General features: G+C 39.5%; 1 protein-coding gene across 2 annotated transcripts; it reads right to left on the reverse strand.

The window, feature by feature from the left end:
* Window positions 1-11,959: 11,959 nt before the first annotated feature.
* On the reverse strand, window positions 11,960-25,235 carry C9orf72 (C9orf72-SMCR8 complex subunit). 2 transcript variants are annotated; one of them, XM_084225260.1, is made up of 11 exons: window positions 25,198-25,235; window positions 23,250-23,735; window positions 20,249-20,308; window positions 19,268-19,363; window positions 18,571-18,635; window positions 17,688-17,760; window positions 14,621-14,737; window positions 13,698-13,933; window positions 13,141-13,198; window positions 12,538-12,647; window positions 11,960-12,455 (listed from the first exon to the last, which is right to left on the reverse strand). In XM_084225260.1, the coding sequence occupies exons 2-11, from the start codon at window positions 23,691-23,693 to the stop codon at window positions 12,269-12,271; spliced, it is 1,446 nt and encodes a 481-aa protein (XP_084081386.1). In that variant the 5' UTR covers window positions 23,694-23,735; window positions 25,198-25,235; the 3' UTR covers window positions 11,960-12,268. The 2 variants fall into 2 exon arrangements, with proteins under 2 accessions (XP_084081386.1, XP_084081385.1); XM_084225259.1 differs by lacking the exon at window positions 25,198-25,235 and having other exon boundaries at window positions 23,250-23,911.
* Between the last annotated feature and the right edge of the window lie 745 nt (window positions 25,236-25,980).

The raw sequence follows: 25,980 nt of genomic DNA on the forward strand, positions 1-25,980 counted from the left end.
TAACTTTCATGAATTACTTGAAGAGTTCCATCAGAATTGCTCCACTCCAACTAGTTCTGTGATCATTCTTTCTGAATGGGGTCCAAGTGTATGGTAAACTGCATGCAAAAACATGCAAGAATTCGGAATGCCTGAGATTAAAGAAGAGAGAAATTTTAGTTCATCAGTTTGTCTCTTTAGCAAGTGTGACTGCCATTTATATGGGATGTAACACACTTTGTGTATAACAACTGACAAGCTTTGAAATGAAACAGTAAAAAGCCTATGAGAAGTTAATATCATTACAACTTTCACATTTCAGCACTTATTGTATAGACAATAAAGGGCAAACAAAATAATCTCAATTAAGGCAGCATTTATGCAACTGAATAATCAAAAAAATCAGAAATCTGTTGCATTTGGGTTATTATTTAGGGTTTTCCTTTTTTTTTTTTTCTCTCATTACTTTTTTTAGTTTGCTTGTAGTTGTTTTACAAAAACTGTTACAAATGATTTACAGTTTTCATCTCACTCTTTCTAAGCACCTTACTGAAAACTAAATATATGAGTTGTATGACAGATTTTTCAGGAAAGTAATTAGTAAAAGCCTTCCTTACTTTCTCCCTTGCTTTCTGCTTCTACTTCCGCTTCTATTTCCCCTTCCCTTCTGAAAACAATTATGTCCAGAAAAGGGAGCAGCCAAGCTTGCCATCAGAAATATACCTGTCACTTCCCATCAGGAAGATTCAAGAGTGATTAAGTGAGGAATTTTGCTGCACAGTCAGTGAGGAAACCTCTGTGCATAACAGAGAGACTAAACTGCAAAAGAAAAGGAGAAAAGGACTTAGGCTGGGGGCTGAATTTTTTTGCCTTCCCTTACTGACTGAAGATCAGCATTGTGGAAACACCACTGTGGTTCACTGCTGGTTTGGGGCTTCCAAATGAGCAATCCTGTCAGAAGCTGATCATGAGAGTGCATGACCAAGGCTGTGAGATATTGCAGATGTACATTACAGAGCAAAGCCTAGCTTTCTTACTGACAAGCCATAACTTGGTGCAAATCTGGGACATGTCTCTGCTTGGGTGAAACTCAGCTGTTTAATTAAGTAAAATTTTCTACTTTAAAGAATTTTTTCTGCCACCCTTTAACCCAGAACAGTTGTCATACAGTGCCCCAAAAATTTAACAGCAAATAAAATGTCTCCTTCAGAGAAGTTGCTTAATAAAGCAAACCAGTACTAAAACCTCTCAGACCTTGAATAATTCCTCTGGACTATTTCTAGCTGGCTTCAAGTTGCTTACCACCATCACTCAGATAGATTAATGAGGTATAAACTTCATCACTTTTTATCTCTGCAGCTGCCTATCAGTAAAGTCATTTGTACTCATCAGAGCAGTCTCTTAACAAGACAAGTGAAATTAACAACCCAGAGCATCAAAAAGCTGTCTAAACATCACACTATCCAGATGACTGTACAATCACTGGAGCTGTTTTTCCCAGGTATGTTCAGCAGATGAAGCTAAAACCCCGAGATGCTGCCACAATATAAGCAACTTGTGGTTATACTAGCTTGTTCCAGCTTGTGGTAGATGACGTTTAGCCCTCTCCTGCCTCAAAAATCAGGGAAACACATAGATCTTGCCCTTGTCTCTTCTTCCTCCTCACCTACAGCCTACCCCTACCCAGAGTCAAGGAAAATGCAAAGATGAAACACTAAAAATACTCTGGTTCCAAAGTCTGTCCTAAGTCAGCAAAATCTGCATTGCTTAACATGGCCTCAAACAGTAAAAGAACCAGATGGGTCTTGCTCTTTTTGGAAAAAGTAACAATGCTGTTTTAAATAATGACTTTATTTTTCTTCAGCTGTTGGCAAGATCTGACATGCAGAATAGTCAGCATTCCACAATTTCTGCCCACAAGCAAGTGTGAGATGACTCCAAGATGCCTTGCTTCTCTGTACTGTAGGAGTTTTTTAAGTGAGAAGCCAAACTCCTAGTAATTGGAGATGCTGCAACACAAAAAGCCCTGGGAAAGGAACCTCAAAAGTAGAAGTGAAAAGTAGAAGGGAATTAAATTGGCCTACACTGGAAATACAGGAACCTATGGCAATGAACATAGTAACAATTTTTTATCTTTATACTCTTTCAAACAAATGGTGAAAACCTTAAAACATACTAAGTTTTTCCACAAACTCATCCCATGACTGGTATCAATAGATGTATTTCAGTCTACTTCAACTCCCTCTGAAGAACTCACATGTCCTGAAAGGCATTTCAATGTATTATAACAGTTTTAAAAATTCACCTTATAATAAAGCATGTGCTGAAATATTTGCTGAGGCATGTTTCTGCTTGCTTTTCTGACGCACACTGCTTGAATTTTCTGCTAAAAATAAAAATGCTGCCTACATTTAGTGATAAGTTGAAAGGGAAGAGAAAGAAGGAAGGAATTGGATGAATGCATTTCAACAGTCTTCTACAAGAAGAAAGAAAAGTATGGTAATCTAGACCAGATGTGGTGAAAAAATAAAAGCTTATAAATATGGTCATTCTAGTATCTATTTGATTTCCATAATTCAGATTTTTTTTTAGTGCTGAACATTCAAATGTATTTGTGATAAAAAGAGACCATTTTTCTAATGGAGACACTGATCTTGAAGCAGATTAATTTCTACCCCATGCCATGCTACCTTTGAAAATAAAGATCCATAGGTAGTCCTTTTCACCTTGTCTTTTAGAAGTTTCTGGATAATTAACCCTTTTGTTTCCCTCATTTTTTTTTTTTTAACATTTTCTCCTTTCCGTTTTCCTTCTTCCCTCTAGTTTCATTTAAACACTCCTACTTGTTATTTGTGATCAGCAGCTTAGGACAGAGAGCACATCCGTAGTAGTGTTTCAGTTCACATAGGGAATGATTTCCTAAAATAATTCACCTGGTCATCATTTTTCTTCACTGTGGTTTGCCTCACCCAATGGTCTGCATAAACAGAATTGCATCTCGTTAAACTGAATGGTAAGAGGTACTCCAGTCAGTGGGCAGTCAGGGTATGGGCTAGAACTAAAGCTTGTCTGAAGCACAGTATTGCTGAAACACTGAAATGCATGTGGACTCAGGTCCTCAGCACCAATTGTTTTGCTCTTTGAAAACACTCCCACAGCATTTCACCAAGTGCTAACTCGACATAGCAAAACAAAAGGCATGCATTTGAGTGCCCCCTCCACACACTGAGGCTGTGTCCTGTGAGTGCTAATGCTGACTTGCATCTCAGTGGTGTGGTTGTCACCTACAGCTTTGAGAGTCTCCCTTTGCACCCCTTGACCAGCACAGCACTTATGGTCTCTCCCTGCTCTGCTCTTGCCAGCATCCTTTTGTTCACCTTTCTTTCCTTTCAAGAAGTCTTGACTCAGTTTCTCTGACCCCCATGGATGGATTTTTTTCCTCCCCACTTGGGAAGAATTTCCAAGAGCCTAACCACTCCAAGTCTCCCTTCCTTCTACCCAAACCCTTTGTTTTCACTGGAGTAAATGCTACCCTTTCAGCACAGTCATAAGCATGCAGTTTGTTTTTGCTGTGTCATTGGGCTGTTCTTCTCAGCTTCTTCCTCAAAATATTCTGTGAATTCTTTGCAAACAGAGAGCATTTGAAATCCCACTGGCTGCTCCTTGATTGGTTCAGTCACAGGCTCCACCGACAGCAGCAAAGCTGTTTCCAGCAGCTGCCTGCAGATAGACAGGAGGTCTCTGTGCACTGAGCCGGGCAGAGGATGGCTTTGTGACCCCTGTTACCCAAGTTATCTAAAAGCCTTCTTTTCAAGCCCAAAGAATTGATCTTTCATTGCACAGCAGAATAACACTGGCTTGTTTTGAAGGAAAGTAGTAGCCCTGTTTGGGTTTAAAAGCAAAAATGTTTTCAGTCTCTGCACAATCAGGCTCTTTGGAGTTCAGACAAATGGTCTCAATTGAAAAATTCTTAATTCTTTCCTATTTAAACTGTTTCAAGGCCGTGGGGAGATTTCTCTATTTATAGTAAAAACCCCTGTTTCTCTCACTGAGCTGTAAAGGTAAAAGGCAGAATTTGAATAACAGGGTCTGGTGGGAGGTGACTAGAGTTCTTCCTGCTCCTTTTCACTGGGTAAGCCACATTTGGTCTGGGACTCAGAACACCAAATTATTTGCCTCTTGGATTCTATCTTCATTTTCTTTTAAAATAACTTATCTTTCTTCCTCTCTACCAGTCTCCAGCTATCCTCTCCCTTTTTTTTACGCTCATTTGATAGTTTTTCATAGTGTCTGAAAATCTGAGCAGGCCTGGGAAGATCAGCAAACAGCTGAGACCGCCAGGGAGGAGCACCTGCCCTGCCGCCTCCCACAGAGGGCAACAGCAGCTTTCAGAAATGGGGCTGCAATTGTTCCAAAACTGTTACTCTCAGGTTCCTCCGTGGTTGCAGCCTGTGGCTTCAGCATCACTCTGGTAGCTCTCAGTTGTCAGAGTCCTGCCTCAAAATTGCTGCAGTTTCCAAATTTTACCTTCTGTTGAAGGGTTGTGTTGGTCCAAAACACACACCTTTTGGCAATTAGTCCAATGACATGTTTTTATTCCTAAGCATCAGGAATTAACAAAACCAAGGGACAGCTCTGTATCCAGGTAATGAATTTGCACTCCCAGATAAAATTACCATCAGAGAGTCACAAAAAAGCCACATTAAAAAAAAACCTGGAACATTAAATACAGCCTCCACCAACATAACTCACCACTCAAACGCTATAATTTATGCGTACACTCTATTAAGAAAACTCCATAATTAAAAAATAGATACACTAATGTGTGATGCTATAGATTTGGCTACCTTTTATTGGTAATAAGCACATGACACTTCTCTGGAACTAATTAAAGACATCACATCGTCACCACATCCATGAGAATAGCTAAACAGACACATTTATTTTCACATGTAACAGAGTGGTAGGTTTGCTTATAAATGGACAAAGAAATCTATCGATACATGGAAAGATGTGAATGACAATTCAGTGATTAGTTTGAAAAGAGACATGCTGAAAGTTAAGGAAGTCTATTAGCTAAGAATGTTTTAAAATTTTTTCTTAAATGCATTATCAGAAAGGTGACTGGAACATTTTATTTTATTTTTGTTCCATCTTCACAGTTTACACTTCATTTATATAAGTTTTATATCTATGTGAAAATCTTGTCTGAAATACAGACAGCTATAAAGACAGTTCAGCCCAATGCTCAGTCATGCTGCAACTATCCTAAAACATGTTCAAAAAATATAGCTGTTTTTAGTGGAGAACTTGAGGGAAGGTGGAAGGGTCCAAAGTACAATTCACAATTTATAGAGCTACCATGGCAACTATTAGCTGGCATCGAAGAGTAACTTTATTTCATGGAGTCACAGGAAGTCAAACTGCAAACATCCACTGCAAACAACCACTGCAAACATCTACATCCATCTTGAGTGCACTGCAAACAAAACATGCTGGTACCATGCAACTCCCTGAACCATAAAAAAAACCTTATTTTATGAAGTGCTGTACTGCTACCTCATGCTCTTATGACCTGTAAGGAACCTTGTTAATGACTATGTTTTCCCATCCTGGAGGTCCTGGAACTGAAACTCGGCTTCCTACACCTTCTGCAGCTCACAAGTCTCTTGGCCTTGGCATACCAAAGGTCCTGTGGGACATGTGGCTCTACAGCAGCCAAGGTCCACAGGGAGACCTGTGACAGACCACAGCAGATGTGTGAAAAAACAAGTTACTCTGCTTCTCTGGTATCTAAACTGTTGGTGTGTATAGGGAGAACTTGCTCATGCTCAGTATGAACAAGCCAGGGGCATGGAGGATAAAGTCAAGCAATTATGCCTAGGAGTAAGTCCAACCAGGCTGACGTGAACAATGGCTGAACAGCTCTGAGTGCAAAGATACTCACACTGAGCTTTACTGTTGGTAAAGTTACATATGTCCAGTATGGCCAAAAAGCCACATATGCCCAGTGTTGCCTAAGTGAACAATATCAGAAATAACACGTTTGTGTGTGGATGCAGCAAAACTAGGACTAACAGAAAAAAAAAAATCAGGTGTGGGGTGCAGAGAGGAGCTTGGTGGAGTAAGATGCAAAGATGGCAAAAATGTCAGCTTAAAATGATAAAAAATGAGGAGTAAAGTATGAAATCAGGTAGAGCAACAACAGCGTGAATATTGGCAGATAGTGACGCTGACCTGCATGCCCCCACACACTGGGATGCTAAAGGACTGCTCCTTGGACAACCCATCATCTGGATGGTGTCCATTAGATGTGCTGTGGGAGGAAATCACTTTGTACCTTTGCATCTGCACACTAACAAAAATGGAATTTGATGACAATTCCATGCTTACAGGTTTCACTGGACTTCAAACCTGTAATTAACAGTGTCACAGTCAAGCCTAATACCCTGTATTGTTATTTAATTAAAAGCTGGTATATCTGATTGCCTAGATCACTGAGAACTTTGCTGTCCTACACATTTCCTTCTAATATGATCATTATTCAAAAACATGTCAATCATGTTTGCATCAGCTACCTCTCAAGTTTCAAGCCTCAAGGGAAAGCATCAGACTTTGGCAGTTATGATGCTAAAAGCAGACAACCCAAAATGTTCATCATACGGCATCCAGTTCTCTGCCAAAAACTGGTATGAAGTTAATTAGTCATTACTTATTGTCCAGGTCCCTTGTGCTCTCTGTGTTTTGTCTGTGGAACTGCCTTTGGCTACTAAAAAAACCCCAAAATGCCAGAAGGTCCTTCCTCCAGATGCTGGGTTATCAGAAACTATTTTCATATACTGCTGTTACAGAGGCAAGGCAGAGAATGCGATGAACTGACACAGGACTAATCTCCAGTGAAGAGGCAGCCTGAGAGAGACAGAAATCTTAGCAAGGACAAACTCCTTTGTATTTCTGTGGATGAATGCTGAAGGCCAAAACTGCAGTTTCATCAGTCAGCTGAACACTTAGGCAAAAAATATTTAATTATTCTGTGTATAGGCAGCAGTACAAATCTCCCTGACTTCTAGTTTCTTACATTCCTGCTTCTACTGAAAACAAAATGCCTGTCCATTAATCATATTTAATTGAAGCTGTAAGACACTCTCTTGTACTATAATGAAACCATTTTATAAATGGAAGAGACTGGCATTGAACTCAAGGTTTCATCCATTAGCTTTTGGCTGTTGTACATTTTCAAACATTTTGGCTTTTTGTTAGATACAGATTAGGGATGAAGCTTCAGATATATGCCTTTGAGAATTACACTTTTACTTTGAAGTTCAGCCAAAAATGAACTTTACTTACTCACTCTTGCTTAGATGTGTACATTTCCCTATCTTAAGTCTTTGTTTCCTTGCTATAGAGAGATGTTTCTACAAAAAAGTCCTGATTAACCCCATCTTTCAATTAGAGGATGTGCTGCCATTAATTTTAACATGTGCACTAGAACCTACAGATGAAGTATTCCCCATACCTATACTTTTATTTTTGGGATTTATGTATTAGCATATCTCTAGTTTTACTGGTGAACCCAGGGCCACCTCAAAGCTATCGGAGTGAAGTTCTGGTCAGAAGAGACCAGACAATTCTATGAGCAATGTTGACAGGAGTTGGCCTGGTCCAAACAAGGGCTTGGACCCTTACCCTCCAGAGGTCACTGCCCACCTCTTTTCTCTGGCCTAAGGAAAAATGGCTGCAGCCTGCCATCACAGCACACTTTGTGCTGGTAAGCACCCCAGAGGGTCTCCATTCCTATTCCTGCTCAGAGCAGGCTCAGACCTGTAGTCAGACCAAGGCTCAGCCCTGTAGTCAGACCAAGGCTCAGGATATTAACTTGTGAAGCCTGGAAACCCTCCAGGTGGAGAAACAGCACCCCTCTCTGAGTGCATTCCCACTGCCCAGATATCCTCCTGGGCCATAAGCCCGCTAGCACCCAGGGCCTTCTCCCCAGAGCTGCCCATGCTCTCATGGCTTCCAGAGCCCAAGGCAGGGCTGCCCCAAGGACACGGGGAACCCATCCTTTCCTCTCACCCTGGTCCCTATGGACAGCTGCCCTGCCCTTGTGCATGTTGAATAGTGATCCCTGATTTGGCACCACTTGCAAACCTCAAGGCTTTGGTCACAAGACCTTGCACAAGACAAACTCCAGAGGAGATGCTTTGGGATCCCAAAGGGCACCAGCCTCCAGTCAGATATCACCCACTGGCCATCCCATCTAAGCCCAAGCACCCAACCAGATACATACCACTCTTGTGGGGCACACACCCCCACCCCAACACCAGCTTGGCTACAGGGAGATTGCGGGAGGGTGCTGGAAGCCTTGCTGAAGTCAGCCTGTTACATCCCGTTGTCCACATCCTAAAATCCAGTAATTTTATCACAAAATATAATGTGGATGAAGCATTATTCACTTTCTCAGTCTCTGCTGGTAACTCCCAATCACCTTTGCCTCCCTCATATGGTAAGACACAAAGTCTAAGAAGACACATGGCATGATTTTGTTTTATACATGAGTAAAACTGGTCAACCTGCAATTCCTCAGTCTTTTGGCTCTTTTCCAGTTGTCAAAGGCCTCCATCTATGTGACAACAAAGACAGAAGTATCTAAGAGAAAGGAAAAATTACCAGTTGCCATTCTGTGTTAAGTAATTTCTCTTTCCTCTGATGTTTTGCTTTTAAAAGCTGCCCAATGACAGTCAAGCAATGCTAATCAAGCAATGCAGGGTATCTCTATTATTTTATTTAGAACTGAAGTTTGACTCACTTGATAGGGGCCATTGTCAGGAATGCATCCTTTACTTCATACTTCTGACCTTTAATTGAAAGTCTTCTGTGTTTGAAACTTTTGGGCGGCCATATGAACAGCATGGCTTTGAGAAGTGAGATAACTACTTTCTATAACTCAAATACCATGTGAACAACCTTGCAAATAAGAACATGCTGCCCTGGAGCTTCCTTAGTGTTTTGCCCAAGTAGGAAGTGTAACAGGAGCTCTGTGGCAGGACACAGGCAAACAAGACAACCAAGTTCTACTCTCGTGCAAAAGCCTACTCTGCATACTAATGAGTATGGTTTGTGCCTCCTCACTGCTGAAGAGGACAAAGTACTTGCTTTATAGGCTCTGATTAGACAACAGAGGAGACCAGCCTGCCTGTTTGTCTGCATGTTCTGGATCACACTCCTTTGTGCGCACAGGTCTGAGAATACGAAGAGAAAACTTTCTAACATCATTTGCCAGTACAGAACTGAGTGCAGAAGTCCTGCAAACTGCTGTAACAAACTGCTGGCATAGAGATAAGAACATCACCAAAATGCCTACAGAATAAACTGACATTACAACATACTGGTATACAGACAGGGAATATCCTCTGTGGTCCTACTAAGTAAGACATTCCAGTGGATATCTTTCTGTGCCACCTTTTAAGGTGTGCAAAGACCAGGAATAATGTGCTACTAAAAATGCTTGAAAATAGTACTTCCTTTTCAATCCAGCTGGAAGAAATAAATTTGCCATTTTCTTTTAAATATAAGGAAATAAAATCCTGAAGAAAAGTATTCACTGACTGCTAGATAAAACATTCTAACCTTTCACCTATGGGATTTAAAGCTTTTAAAATTCATAATTGAGTACATCAGAGGCATAGCAAGTCCCATTGGTCTCAGCTTGAAATGACTAAGTCCTTAACAAATGAAGGAATAAATAACATGTGACTTTCATCAGTGACAGCAACCAAGTATAACTAAATTTAACAAGAAGGAAGAAAGGTTTCTTCTTTGAATTAAAGCATAAAAGATAATGATGCTTTTAGATACAGAGCAGAAATACTGTGAAAAAAACCAGCAATAAATAAAGTCCAAAAATTGCGCATGAATTTTATTACTTTGTTTCCTGAGCTAGATTACAACACAACATGCATTTAACAATGTACTTCACTATACATTCTGCACTTGTGACAGCTGTGCAACAGAAGCAGCAATTGAATTTCCAGTTTTTAATAACTTCAAAAAGTAACAGAATCTTCAGTAAACAAAAGCTTCACTGTTAGTAGTGTCAGTGTTGAGTTTCCAATGCTTACCAAGCTGAAAGGATTAATTTCAGCAGCAGATTTAAAGCTCTTATATTTTGATGCAACTTCTACATTAGAAGTTTTGGCAGTGTTTATTACACTTTATTACATTTACCCATAGGAGTAACAACTTAAGCACATTCAGGCTCTAATGTCTTGACTGAAAATGCAGAAGGGAACAGTAGTGGTAGAATGACAAACAGAATCTCAGCACAAGTAACTTATGTAATTCTAACAAGTTCCCCTGATGAATCACCAAGCTTACTGCAAGAGTTCTACATGCATGTACAGCAAAAAGATGGCTGCACAAAATGTCAGTTCTTTTGCAACCTGGCAATGGTGATGATGCAAACTCACTAAAATGGTGTGCAGATGGGGCTCAATTTCTCATCGTTTAGAGGCTCTGAACATTTGATAGAGAATCTTTGTCTTTCAGGAAATGTAAGGGAATTTTGGGCATCTAAATAAAGGACAATTTTTCTTTTAAAATCTGAGTATTAGACATTTCAGAAAAAATGTGAATCTAACTTCTAACTTTTCCACCACACTGCATTAAAGTGATACTAAAAAGCTATCTTGGAAACAGAAACTTATTTACAAAGGAGAGCTATAAACAAGGTAAGTAATAAAGCAGTCATGGCTTCTCCAGTCAGTGCAACTTTTTCCCTTTTCCAGTGAATATAGAATTATGACTTTATGCTGAAACATGACACAAAGAAATTCCTATACTTGTCCAAAAAGAGCAGAGATACAACAATGTGCAGTACAGAGAGACCTCTGATTTCTGGGTTAAAAAAAAAAAAAGCCTGGAGTCACCTGATACCATACTGCCCTACATGCTAGTGAGAAAGAAAGGTTGAGACATACCAATAGAAAATGTGTTTTGATTTTCAAGCTAAGTTGGAGATATGCTAAGCTGAACTAAGAAGATAGGTAAGCTTAATGACTAGAGTTAACTTACTAAAATGCTAATCACATGAGTTCATAGCCGTGCACATCTCTAAATTAAGGATTACTAAATATATTAATGGTGACGTAAATAAAAAAATACTGTTTTATCTTTTACTTTGGCTATCATCTTGATACTCTTTAGCAGGGTCTAATACTTTAATCTATTTTGTCAAGCATTGGAACAATCTGCCCAGAAAGTGGCGGAATCACTGTCCTGGAAGAGTTAAAAAAATGTGTAGATTTGGTACTTAGGAAGAAGGTTTATAGGTGGATCTGGCAGTTTTGGGTTAATGGTTGGACTCAATGATCTTGAAGGTCTTTTCCATTTCTAATGATTCCGTGAGCCTCACGGAAACTGACAGCGCAAATACCAGTAGCAGTTTACACACAGAAGGACTGACAACTGCTGTGGAATGACACGAGTCTTCTGTTTTGTGTTTTGAAATACCTCAGTCAGCTGATCCCTGACCAAGATCACTGACTCCACTGCAGGACAGTCCAGAAATATATGATAAAAGTATCCTGGCTAGCACTGACATGCACAAAGATGCTTAAGTAATGATCTAATTCCCATATGCAACGTACTGCTATTTAAGCTGCAAATAATCAACGGTCTGCACTCAGAAACAGCACTTTGTAGTACATTAAAAACTGCAAAAAAATGTTTAAATGCTCTAAAGGAAGAAGGCAGTAGTGTTAAAAGAAGCAGATGAGTAAAAGTCCTATTTAAGATTTGCACCACATACATAAGAACAACAGTTTTTAAAACTGAAACTCTTGGAAGGAGCATTTTCTGCAACGTCCATGGTTAGTGAGGACATATATACTGTTTTCTGTGGAAACACTGAAAATATTGACACAGCAGGATAGGGAAAATATGACACACACCTGAAAGAAGTTTCTGGGGAATAAAAATTTAAATGCTTTCTTTTATCATACACCAAAAACACATCCACATTTATCCACTAAGCCAATATGGCCAAGGAACCTCTGGTAACCTCTGGTAACATTTACAATTAAAAAAACACACAGATGAGACCAATTAATTAAAATCATGCTTATCTAGCTAAATTAAAATTCACTCTAACAAGACCCTTACTGTTTAAGACACACCTCAATGTTACTGTGCTCCTGATGCTTTGCCCTCAGTCGACAATGCTTGTCCCCAGTTTGGGGGTCCCACCGACAGATTTCTCTGCAGGACTGTATTATCAGATGCAGGGAAGACTTTAAAATGTCATGAGCATGTCACGTTCTTGTACACTAGTGTAGAATGGCCTCCCAAAGATAAAGGAGTGTAGACCTGGTTTAATCTTCTCAGCCAAAGCCATTATTATGTTAAGATCGCCCTCTGCTGTCAAGTCGAGATCTATCTTTAAGCTACGAAGAGACTTAAAAGGTTTTTTGCCTTTTTGCCTGCAAGGAAATAAAAACATGTGTTTTAAAAAAGAACAAAAGAAGCTTCTCTAAATCTGCTTTCCATCATCTGTTCACTTACGTGTCATCCTCTATGTACTTTATTAAAGTTAAGGCTTTTCTGTGAAGGACTAGCAGAAACTGTGCAAGGAACGTACTCCTTAGAGATAAGCCAGGCTTCAGGTGAAAGATCTGTTAAAAATTAAGAATATTAGGTAGACATAAAAATTCAAGAATCATTTTAAGAATCTTGAAAATAAAGAAACATTGCATACACACATAAGATATCCCTAATTATAACAAAGCAGGCAAATAACAGCAGATTTGTACATAGTCAGCATGCTTTCTATGTTTTCTATTTGCTCAGATACAATAAATGAAGCCGTATTACAATTCTGTTTGGACAGCTATCTGAAATTATTCCTGGTCAGGCAGTTTTTTCAATACTGTTGATTGCAGACACTGTTGCACAACAATAGAAAATGTCCCTTGTTTTTAACGCTTAAGCAGGGGTTTCAGTTTTATATCAATATTTTTCTTTCTACTTATCTAGAGAAGAATCACAGCAGTAGTATGAAGAAAAGCTACCAAACCATTAAATAATGTGTTTGTGTCAAATTACCTGTTACTACGGGTCAAAGTACTGAACTGCGTTTCTTTTTTTTCTGACAAAAGCAACAATTACCTGATCCAGGAAGGCTTTTACTAATGTATCTCTATGAACAATATCTTGAAAGACATTTCTATAGAAAAGAAAACAAACAGACATGTGAGTTAATGCCAGTAAGAGATATTAACCTTCTAGGAGTTGAACACAGCAATAGCATTACTGTTGATAGTCTGGTTGAAATTAAACGTGAATTTAAAATTGTAGTAAATTATAATTCTGGTATTTCTAAAGATAACACAGAATTTTAAAGCACTGAGATGAAAGGAACTAAATCCAGAAAAGACACTGGTCTCTGTAAAGTACACATATCTCTATTATACCCCTAATTGCAACAAGCAATAAAATTAACATGACATGGTCAGAATTATCACTGAAATTTAATTTCAATAGTATTTGATATAACCAAATACTGAGGGACCTGGTCAATTCTGCCAAAACAAGTGTAAATACCAGAACTGAAGAAGTTTAATTTCTTTTAAGAAGCTCCATGTACTTTATTAGCATGTAGGCTCTGTACTCTATACTCTTATCCCAAATCAAGTAACTTTGTGAGATGTGAGAAGAAAACGTACAAATCAGGTGTGAAACTCTCATCTGTGTGGATAATATGATCTTGAGACATTTCTTCATCTGAATTAGCTCTCCAAAATGCTGTGAGTTCAGATCTCATGTATCGTCTTTGGTTATAGATGTGTTCATGACAAGGAGGCATCTGCTTCACTGTATTGACATCCACATCTATATGGGTAGTAGGGTATGGGGCATACATTACTTGACGGAAGGGCAACACAAAGCTTCCTGTTGCATCCTGTTTTAGTGGAAAAAAAACCCTATTTGAGTTAAAAATGCAAAGCAGCACTGGGACAAAACAGTATTAAAACATCATGCCTACATTTTATATGTATTTTGTTTGGAACAACTGGTGGTTGTATTGCAGTAATAAGTCATTAATACTGGATGATTTCCTTAACAAAAAGGTGAAAATAGGTACTGAGGTGACCTGTGTATTAGAGTATTGCATCACCTGGTTTGTGAGCCCATTAGCATTATAGTATTATAATTATCAGGTAAGTTCACACTGCTTGCTAGAGCAAGAAGCATTATTTTTCTAATCATCTTCACCCATTGCTACAGACTGTTTAAAATACTTGGAAATACAGGCCTGATAGGATTGTTCTTCCTTGGTTTTGTTAAAACACAAAAACTTAAATGACTTTTGGAATTCTGGCCCCAGGCAGGCAAGAGTGTATTATTATTGTACCTCAAAGTATAGGAACAATCCTGAACAATCCTCAAGAAACAGATGTGTCATAGAAAAGACTGGCTTGGAATTTTAACATGAAGATAATTACAAGGAAAGTTACATGCCAGAAAAATGACATCACAGGACAATGACACATGTTTTTGAACATGAATGTCTGTATGTGTGTGCATAACATACATTGAAGAATGTTCGTAAACTATGGAAGAACAGAACTTTCCTAAGCATACTTACTTTAAGTAAGCCTTGAACAAAAAGTCCTGACTCATATTTGAAAGAGGACTCGCTTCTACAGAGTCTGGAACATTTCCGCTCAGATCGTGTGAGAAACAGGCACAACGTTCTTACAATCTGGATTAAAGAGAATAGTTTAGAAAAACATGAACATGTAAGGAAGTAAGTCTGACTAGACTGTGCATTGAAATGCCTTGTATTGGGCATTTTGAATTATGAACAGAAGAATTCACCACATTTATTAGAAAATCCAAAACTTTATAAAAGGCCACAGAAGAGTGACATGCTTACTTTTACTTATTTTTTAATTACTGGCACTGTAAGCCATACTACTCCATCTTCTTGTCAAATGATGAAAAAATCCTACACATTCTTGATACCAAATTTGTTTTTTACCCAATTATGCAGAATAAATCACTTTTGTCTTCTACATCTTTCTTTTAATAAACATGAGTTACTGTGATTACTTTCCTAGCCTTTGAGGCCTCTTACTTTTTGTTCATTCCATATTGAAATAGCAGTTATTGTCTCAAATCAGGCACAATCAATTTTGTAAATAAGCATTGATGCTTATTTCCTCAGTAATTTCCTTAAACTCTCCACTACAATGAACACAGGTACTTTATCACCCATCTTCACACTTCTCAGCAGAAATAGCTACTAGTTATCACTCCAAATACAACACATATTCCATTCCGTTCATCTTTCAGTCTTAACCTGTGGTGTCTTATCTGTGTCTGTTAGATATGTGAAAAGGCTCTGTCCTTGCACAATGTGTTTCTGCAGTACCTAAAACAATGACAACATAATTTGTGACTGACACTTTTTGTCACAATATGCCACAAGTGTTTTTTTTTTTCCTTTGAGGCAAGCTGAAATATGCTATTAAGAAAGCAGTTACTTTAAAAGAGTTTTACCACGACACAAGGAGCATGCTGCTAAGAACATGCATAGAATTAATTTATGACATTTACCCTCAATTGATCTTGAGGCTCACACTGTTTTTTTTCTATACTGTCTAGCTTATTGATATATTATTTTCTATATTCATAACCATTTAGACATTAGGTCCTTTTTATTAACTATTTAATGATCTGTAAGCTTTTTATAACTACTTAAGCTTCGGACATTTCCTCTTGTATTAATATAGCATTTCTCTTAAACATGTAACATTTCCAGTAACTTAATTGTGTGTAAATCTTAAATCTCTGAAACAATACATATTAACTATGGCTAGCTGTGGCTGCAGCTAAGATCTCAGAATTTTCTTTTCTCTGGTTTGCCTGGTGCTTGTGGGCATCTGCATTTTCGTTGATTTGATCAGAGGTCCTTTATAAAGGCTGGCAATACACATAAAACAATGCCTTTGCTCTGCCCCAGTTTTTACAAAGCATAATGAACTGTTTATTTCAAAACATAGGTTTACTAAAGGTACCTTTAAATTTTTTTTAAAAAACTTTTTTATTTCATTAAGGCAAGAAGTCCTTTATGCTATAAAATAGTATAAAGGGCTTCTTATATATAGCATGCTATACATATATAGCATGTGAAGTCTACAAGTAATATATAATTTATTCAGCAGACCTACTGTTCCTAATTTTTTTATTTCACATTGAAGAAACAGACATATGTTCTACAAAACACAAGCAGCTCATGACACAGAAGCCTGTTTACTGCCCAATGCAGGAGAAATTATGGAAATTAACTGTTTAAGAGCATACAGGCAATACCCAATGACATAGGTATTGTCTGTATACTCACCTCTACCAGTGATCCCCAGAGCTCAGTCCTGGGATTGGTCCTATTTAGCATCTTTACTGATGACCTGGATGTGAGGATTGAGTGCACCCTCAGTCAGTTTGCAGATGACACCAAGCTGGGCAAAAGCGTTGATCGCTCAGGGTAGGAAGGCTCTGCACAGAGACCTCATCACACAGACTTGATCAATGGGCCAAGGACAAACTGCATGAGGTGCAAAAAGGCCAAGTGCTGGGTTCTGCCCTTGGGTTACAACAACCTCATGCAGCACTACAGGCTGGGGCAGAGTCACTCAAGAGCTGTTCAGGAGAAAGGGACCTGGGGGTGCTGGTTGACAGCCAGCTTTAAATGAGCCAGCAGTGGGCCCAGGTAATGATGAAGGCCAACGGCATCCTGGCCAGTATCAGCAGGATACTGCGGCCAGCTGGAGGACCAGGGCAGTGCTTGCCCCCCTGTACTTGGTCCTCATGAGGCGACGGCTCAAATGCTGTCTTTACTTCAGGGCCTCTTGCTTCAAAAAGGACACTGAAGTGCTGGACTGCTGGAATGTGTTCAGAGAAGGGCAAAAAGGAAAGGACTAGAAAACATGTCTTAGGAAGAATGGCTATTTCGTCTTGAAAAAAGGAGGCTCAGGTGACCTTATCACACTCCACAGCTCCCTGAAAGGAGGGTGCAGTGAGGTGAGGACCAGTCTCTGCTGTGCCTGCAGTGAGAGGACAAGAGGAAATGGTCTTAAAATGAGACAGGGGAGACTTGGATTAATTATTATTTCTCACTGTTAGCTGTCAACACTGGAATAGGTTTCCCAGGGAGGTAGCGGAGACCCCATAGCTGGACATGTTTAAGAGGCATCTTAAATCTGGTGCCAGGTAATGTGGCTGAGTAGTTTAGGGGCTAAAGTAGCAGTGCCAGGTGGATGGTTGGACTGGATGACGTTAAAGGTCTCTTCCAAGTTTGATCATTCTGTGATTCTATGACATAGCTGAAATGGACAAGCCAGCCAGTCAGGTCTCTTCTATTTGTGTATTTCAGCTAAAAAACCTGATTTTAAAAGCTCAGACTCACTTACTACTCATTTATGTACTGTATCAGTTAAATACATTGGTTTTCTTATAGTTGTCGGAATACAACTGAAAGGCATTCAATTTTCTGGCAGAATTCTCGTCTGCTAGACCAGTCAACTGAAAGATAGCCAGACAATAGCACTCCTTCCTTCTTCAGCCTCAAGAATGTTTATAGATTAACTTTGTTCCAAGTAACACTCCTAATATTTAAGCATTTAAGTTCAGTTAATTAGAAAGTATGTTACCTTATTAACTTTTTCTGCACTGCTTCCTACGACTACAGAACAACCACAGGTCTGCAGGTGTGAACTAATTGCACTGCAAGTAAAAACAGACATAGGTTAATACATTTAATCAAATTTTTCAAATGAAATAATTGTCACCTTCACAAGAAGAGAAGTGTTTCAAGTATAAATATAGCCTACATGCCCATGACCATAGGACATAAAACAGCAGCATAGGTAACTGCTGAAATCCAAAAGTTCAATGGTTTCTTCAGGATTAGAAGCACATGTGATGGCATATAAATAGATGGCACCAAGCACTACATATATGAATGCAGTTATGCTGGAAAGACAATGGAATGTAACAGAACATCAATTAGAACCTATTAAATACACTATCCCACAGGAAGGGACCAAGCTGCTCTCAAGTTCAACTCTTTCCACTTAAAAATTAAAACCAGGGGAAAAAGAAATACACAACTCAACAATAAGTATGCTATATGCCATACCATTAAGGACTCTTATTTAGAGTCTATTAACAACCCAGGATTTTTGCTATTTAAAAAAAAGCAAGCATCTGACTTAGAGTCCTAGAAAATTAATTGTAGGTATCAAAGAAAAACATGTATTTGATAGGAATTCTATTATCAAACAAATAATCCTGTGACAACGGAGTCTACAGAGATGCAGCAATTAGCCCAGAACCATTCTTTTAAAATGGCAGAAACTTTATAACATTTTACTGACAAAAATCACAAAAAGTCAAACACATGTCATTATTCCCCCTCCTATAAAGAAATCTATTCCAATCCATGTTCACATGCACATGCAGATAGATACATTCAGATGCATACACAAGTTTAAATCATTTTACTACAGCATAAATCAAAACTGAGTTTCATACTTGAGGAGAAAGCCTTCATGGCAACTATCCCCAATGTCATCATCATTTAGCACTGTGTCACTTATCTGAAATGCAAGTAAATATAAACAAAAGTTAGACAAGAATCTTATCACCTTCCAAAAAATTGATTTTCGCTTTGATACATGGCAACTGTTTGGAAACTATTTAAGTTCAGTTGTATGGCTTCCCCAAAAAGCATAATCTTAAGAAGACCTGTCTTCAGACAAAGCATTTTGAAAATGAGAAAGTCACTTGATTATTAAGTCTTCACCAGTCACAAGTCAGGTTTCTCTTAGTGTATTTTTTTCTGTAAAAAATGATCAGAATACTTTAGATTAGTGCATGTCATATCACTTCTATCTTCCATGAGAACACTATAATGTGCTGAAACAGGTATCAACATCAAATCCATTAATCTGCCCATTCATTTTTGGTTGCATCAAACTGCCTTTCCATTCGTACAATGACATCATCCTATGCAGTCAATTTTGCTAAGTGATGACCACAAAAAATACTGCCATGCATTACTCCACTTAGGAGAACTTGATGTTAAGTAACAGAAGTGTACAAGAATTTAGGAAAATGGGCATTTTCTCTGGCAAAGTGAGTACCCAAGTAAAGGCCTAAAGCTATGTTTTATCCAGAAGGAGAAAGTCACTTTTCAAAAATTCAGAATAAAAATAAAACAAGAACTTACATCTATTTCCTCTGGAACACTGTGTGATTTCATAGACGAAAGAAGTTCCATTACAGGAATGACTTCTCCTGTCAGCATTGGAATGATGCTCTGACCCTGAACAATAAATAAGATGCTTGAAGTAAAAGCACATTCATTGGGTAGTATTAGAAGTTACTACTAACATCAACTTGCAGTATTACGTGCAAAACATCCTAACTTCCTTCTGCTTGGAAGGGTAGTATGAGCAGAAACTGATGCACAGACTTTTTGGGCTTTGCTCATCAATAATGATAAACTGGAAACATCTATTTGGCTTCTCAACATCATGCCTAAAATGTGTATCTTATGCTAATTTTCAGCATCAGTTTTGATTTGCCTAGACAACAAGTATTTGATGTGAGATAATTTGATCATACTATGTTATGTGCAATCACTGTTAAGCATTTTATGTACAAGTCTGATCTTATAACAATGACTGGAAACCAAAACCAGGCATATTATTCATTAACATACAAAAATACTTTCCTGACTTATCTATCACAAGAAAAGGAAGCCACAGTCTCATATATAGAGTTTCAGAAATCAAATTCTTTTCACAGTCTCCAAGCACATTTCAATGTGACAGACTCCGTATGTCTCCAGAATTCTAAACCTAATTTCCTATCTAAACCCTGATAGGAGGCTGGCATGACTCTATGGAAGCTGCTACCTTTACAGACCTTCAAGTTCAAGTTAATGAGTTTCGTTTTCTGAAAGGTAATATTCACAAATTTCTACTTTATCCCTAAAGTGATGAAATATAACTTCCTTTAATTTGATCACAGCTTCCATCATCCTATCTTTGGAAACTTTGCTTAGTGTGCATGTCGCATTATTAGCCAGTCTAATGCAGGCTCCTGGATCCCAAAAATAAGAAGCAACACCGACTTAGGCAGTCATAAATGGCAGCCAAATGGTTTTGCAATGGTGTGCCACATGAATTCACCAGATGGCCCTTACCTGATCCTCCATTCTTTCTGTGCCTTCCAAGACAATCTTCTGGAAATGTTCTTGCCTCTCCTGCGCAAGAGAAGGAGCTAAATATAAACACTCGGGCATTTGTTCATGTATGTATGCACACACCAGTCACTCATAACAGTTTCTTCCCTGTGGAGTCAGGCTTCTTCCATTCAAATTTTGATGTTCAAGTACTTTTTCTTGTACAGAGTTGTACAAGAGGAGGAAGTGATGTTGCGCAACACAAATCAATGCTCCCTGCTCTGCCCTCCACTGCACATCTCTCATGTTTGGGCAGGAAAGGAAGGGTTTGATGACAATGTCAAAACATTATCATCATTATAGATCAAGCAAATGCTAGATGAACAGATTATAGTGAAGAATTCCACTTTACGTATGGATTTTTATTTTCAGATGGACACAGTATAGATTGAGGATTCCTGATATAACAGGAGAAAAAGAAGATCTTCAGAATGAGAAAAACTATTTGACTGGAGAGGGTGGGAAACAAAAGATTTTTTCCCCACCTCTTGAGGCACTTACAAGTCTTCAAAACCTTGTTTTACAACTAAGGACAGGAGACACGAAACCTCAGAGTACACAAAAGAATGTACAAAAGGCTGAACAAAGCTCTGAAAACAGGCTCATCAGCAGCTGAATAGCAAACTGCATTTAAAATGAACTTATAATGGAATGTTATTATTCACATAGAGGACTTGGCATTAATTGCTGCAGCATCAATACAAGTCACAAAAAATAGCAGACACTGGGAGAACTAATGATATCTTTTGCTAGATGCTGACAGGTTATTGCATTTTTAGTGGCTAATCATTAGTTTCCTGTGACTGACCTACTCAGGGTTAATCAACTTCAAGTGTGAAAAGAGTTTGCAAGAGGGTTTTTTTGAGCAGATTAAAAGCTACAGTAGTTTGCCCTTACAGAATAAGCTACAGTAGTTTGCCCTTGAAAAGCAATAAAACTTTTCTAACCATCTAAAAGAAGCATCAGTGAAAAACAATACTGGAACAAGGCAGATTCCTTCAGGGCACCTCCACCCTTCAGTCAGACATCCTTGACAACCATTTTAAAAAACTCAGTCTTCTTGAAGATAAGACTGAACAAATATGTAAGCCACTATTTTTCAAAAATATAACCGTTGAAAATTATTAGACAAACATACAAAGCATAAACTGGAGTAGGTGAATGGGGTTTCTAATCCCATACTGATGACTTGCTAAGAGTTGCCTGTCTTTCTTTGCCAGTCTGAACACTGTTCCATGTTTTTCCTAATTCTTCAGTTCAAAAGGCTCTTCTCATCTTAAGTCTAGATGGAAATGTTGTCTGGCTCTACACAGAAGTAAGGAGAGCTAATACTCACAATTATTAGAACATCCAGAACAGATACAGATCCAGATAGGGCTTGATAATTTTTTCTGACCTGCTGTATGTAACCATATCTGCCAAAATGCCTCAAAATGCAAACTACAGAATGAAGCCATTTTAATTATCACAGTTACAATTATTCTACAAATCATGCCTAAATTTTAATCTACATTTTCCAAGCAGTTTTCTCTTTTCTGAATTAGACTGAAAAGCTGCAGATACATGCATCTATCTGTGCTCTTAAAAAAAAAAAGAAAAAAAAAAAAGAAAAAAAAAAAGAGTCCAGAATTCAGAATGTATTGCTGTCTTAGCTAATTCAACTGACCTACCTACCTGCTTAAAGAAAAAAAAAAATCATTCTCAATGCTGCTTGAAGGTCACTTCTACTGTGAAAACATACTGGAATGGAGCAATATCTAAGAACTGAGAAAATGTATTACAGCTAAAAATGATGGATAATTCTTATTTGATCACTTTCATTAGAAGTCAGTGCAGAGGACACTAAATGAAAGAAGCAATGTAATCAGGAACATGAAACACCATTCACTTACATTAAAATCACTAATATCTAACAGGCTTTTAAAATACTTGAAAAGGAATTAAATGGTGTTTCTACTATATTAAGAAAGAACTTTATGTACTATCCTTTCTCTGAAAAGTAAACCCCAGAAACTATGAAAAGACAGTGTTTCAGAAAGCACTACCAGCCACAATCAGGCAATACAGCAAAAAGGAAACACCACCGCCACAAAAATAATATCAGCTTGTTATTTCTGTAAGTACTTCAGATATGAGCACTCAGAGTATGTTTAAAGTGTGCTGACTACAGGTCTCAGAACAGAAGATACCTGACAAAAGTGCATCATCACATTCATTACAGTTGATGGTCACTTTACTGCTCTAAGACAGTTTGAACTGCATAATGACGACAAAAAATTTAATTTTTACCATTAGACTGTTAATTTAGTTTCAAGAAAAATACATAAAAGATTTCACGTAATAAGGAAATATCCATGATTTACCCAAAGGTCAGAGTTCCTGCGCATAAGAAAAATTTGGCACGTCTTCCTTTTTGAGTTTCAGGAGTAGAACTATTTGGACTAAAGCAGATGTACTTTTGTAGATCTCCCTTTAGTTCTACACAGTTTAAGTCCTGAAAAACTGCTTGTTAACACCCTCTTTTTTAAAAAAATAAACATGTAACAGGAATGGGAAGATTAATTGCATCAGTTCCCTTTTCTGGACCTCGACAAGGAAAACAACAATTGGAAACACAGTACATTTACAATTAAACCTATTTTAAATACACAGATTAACACAATTAAAAGCAACAATTTATATGAAATTCAGAGAGATAAAAACTGTACAGGAAACCTCTTTCAACTACACAGTCTCGTAGAGGCTATATAGTACCACCAGGATAATCCCATGGCTAAAACTCCCAGCTTTGAATTTGCTGATCTATAATGTGATAACCGTTAACCTTCAAAACTGTACAAAGACTGGCCTCTTCTGAGTTTGCATCTCTGGTCTCCACATAACAGATGTCACAGCGTCTCAATTTTTGCTTCTGCACAAAGACAATCTAAAAGTTATTTTAAGTAATGAACAATAAACTTACCTTATGCATCCATATCCTTCCTTTCCTTATAATATGTGTTAACCTATCCACGCATAGTCTGTGAAGTGGCAGGTAGAAACCAAGCTCACTTTGAGGAAGTATAATTGACAGTCCATAGGTGCTTCTGTCCCCGTTCCAGTTTCCATCAAAGATTAATGACACAATGATTACTCTTTTTTCGGCCAAAACAAAGAACTTCACATCTATTGCGCCACTTTCTGCATTCCGAAGTATTTCTCCATTCAGGGTGTGGTTAGCAAGAAAAGTTATTTCACCGTCACTGAGAAGTACCTGATCTGTCTTTGGGGCCCAAATGTGCCGCACTCGGGGGCCAAGAATATTGTCCCAGTAAGCAAAAGTGGCAGCTAATAATGGTGACTCGCCATTCAAAGAGATCTCTGTCTTAGCAACTGCAGGAGATGGTGGTGGACAAAGAGCTGACATGCCTGTTTCCTCTCTCTTGTCTAACTAAAATGCTCACATGACCTAAAAAAAAAGAAAAAAAAATTGTAGGAAAAAAAAGTTAAGAGCAGCTGTCATAATTATCTCATTTTCTTTTTACATGGGCAAATAGCATTAGGACTTGTTTTAAATCAAGACAGGAAATATTTAGATTAGATGTCAGGAAGTAATTCTTTACCGTGATGGTGGTGATGCATTGAAAAAAGTTGCCCAGAAAAGTGGATGCCCACTCCCTGGTAATGCTCAGGGCCAGCCTGGATGGAGCACTGAACTACACTATTTAGTGGGATGGCATGCCTGCCCAGAGCTGGTGGCATTGGAACAACATCATCTTTAAGGTCCCTTCCAACCAAAGCCTTTCCACAATTCTTTTCTTTACAGATGACACTTTCAAGAGGCAAGCTGGCTCCTTCACCTGCGATTTCATCATAGATGTCATTCAGGAACAAAGTTTGTGTATATACATATGTATGTTTCACATAAAAGCGTGGCATGCTTTACAATCATTAGTCAGACCTCAAATGCCCTTTACTCACTAGAGAAGTGTGATGAACCTGCACAATGTACTGCTTGTTTACAAAAACTTACGCAATACATCTATCCTTTACATCATATGCAGGGTGTTATGATACAAGTGCTCCGCACTTTATAGAATATATTGACAGATAACTTCTTATCTTGTGTGGACACAATCCCTAAACATCTTCCCTAGCTGTTTCCGCCAACTTTACAGCTTCCCCATTCTGATGAGGCTGCAGAAGCTAACAGGAAGTTCCATCTTCCCTAAAAGTTAGGCTAGAGTCACAGGAAGATATGAAATAAAAAAGGTTTGCAAACAAATTCAACCAAGGACAGAAAACTGCAACAGCTAGAACCCACTCATATTGAGGAAAATCTCTCATGAGCAGCTGGCAACTCTCCTCTCCTTTCTGCCTGCAGCACTGCACATGACAGCAGCAGGGAATCCCACCCAGGACCAACGGAGCAGAACACACACCTCACTACCGCAGCGTAACTCTCCAGAGCTCTGCATCTTAGGCTTTTTTTTTTTATTTATTTATCACCTCACAGCAGAAGTGTAAAACCTCTTTCGCTCCAGCTTCTTCTCAGGAGGCAGCCGGTGCCCCGCCCGAGACGCAGCCGGAAAGCCAAGGCCATCTGACACCGTGACTTTACGATTTTCAGAGAAGACACGGAGCCAGCCACCCCCACTGACCCCTTGCACCCACGGGCTGACCGGAGGCTCCCTTTCACCACCGCCTCTCCACCGCGGCCGCTGCCACCTCGGCGGCTGCGGCACCTCCGCGCTGCCAGCCCTGGATCAGGCCCGTGTCGCACCGTCCGGATCTGGTGTGAACCTCCTGGGGAGGCTGCGGGGAGGCAGCTGCGGGATGGCCTCGCTCCTTTCCCCGCAAAGCAGAGAGGCCGCTAACACCACCCCTGACGCTAACACAGCCCCACCACGCCGGCCCCGCGCCCGCCTCACCTCGGCTCCGGCCGCTGCCCCGCGCCTGCGCCGCCCCGCCCCGCCCCTGCCGCACACCGCGGGCTCCGCAGGCGCGGCACCGCCCCGGGCCGGGGCAACCGAGCCGGTGTGACCGCCCCGGGCCCGGCCGTGCGGGGAGGCGTGCCGGTGTGACTCCCCGGACAGGGGGAGCCGTGCCGGTGTGACTCCCCGGACAGGGGGAGCTGTGCCGCTGTAAACCTGGCGGGGGGCAGTGGCTCCCGTCTGGCGGGTCGCGGTGGAAGGAAGCAGGCCCAACCTAGTGTAGTTTGTGGAGGAAGCCAAAAGGCGAAACTGCATTGTGCTGGGAACAACCGGCACAATTTATGGAGGGGCTTTCAGGCCTAAAAGAGGAAGTTGGTAATGACGTTTTTGGGTTGGTATCCAAACATAGTGCGTGCCGAATGATGAAGGTGAGCGGGTTTGCTGTAGTGTTGCAAGGACGTGGTGAGTGCATACAGTCCTCTTACTTAATTAGCAGTCCTGTCCGTGGGCCTGCGGGAAAGCCAGAGAGGAACTCGTCATTAGGAATTGTAATGACAGGACAAGAGGAAATGGGTACAAATTAAAAGAGATTTAGAAGAAATTGGGAAGAAATGCTTTACTGTGAGGGTGGTGAGACACAGGAGGAAGTTGCCCAGAGAACCTGCGGATTCCCCATCTCTGGCAATGTTTAAAGCCAGATGGGTAAGGCCTTGAGCAACCAGTGTAGTGGGAGGTGTCCCTGGATATGTGTGGGGGGGTGGAACTGGATGGTCTCTAAGG

Source organism: Fringilla coelebs, assembly GCF_963513975.1.
Source record: "Fringilla coelebs genome assembly, chromosome: Z".
Lineage (NCBI taxonomy): Eukaryota > Metazoa > Chordata > Aves > Passeriformes > Fringillidae > Fringilla > Fringilla coelebs.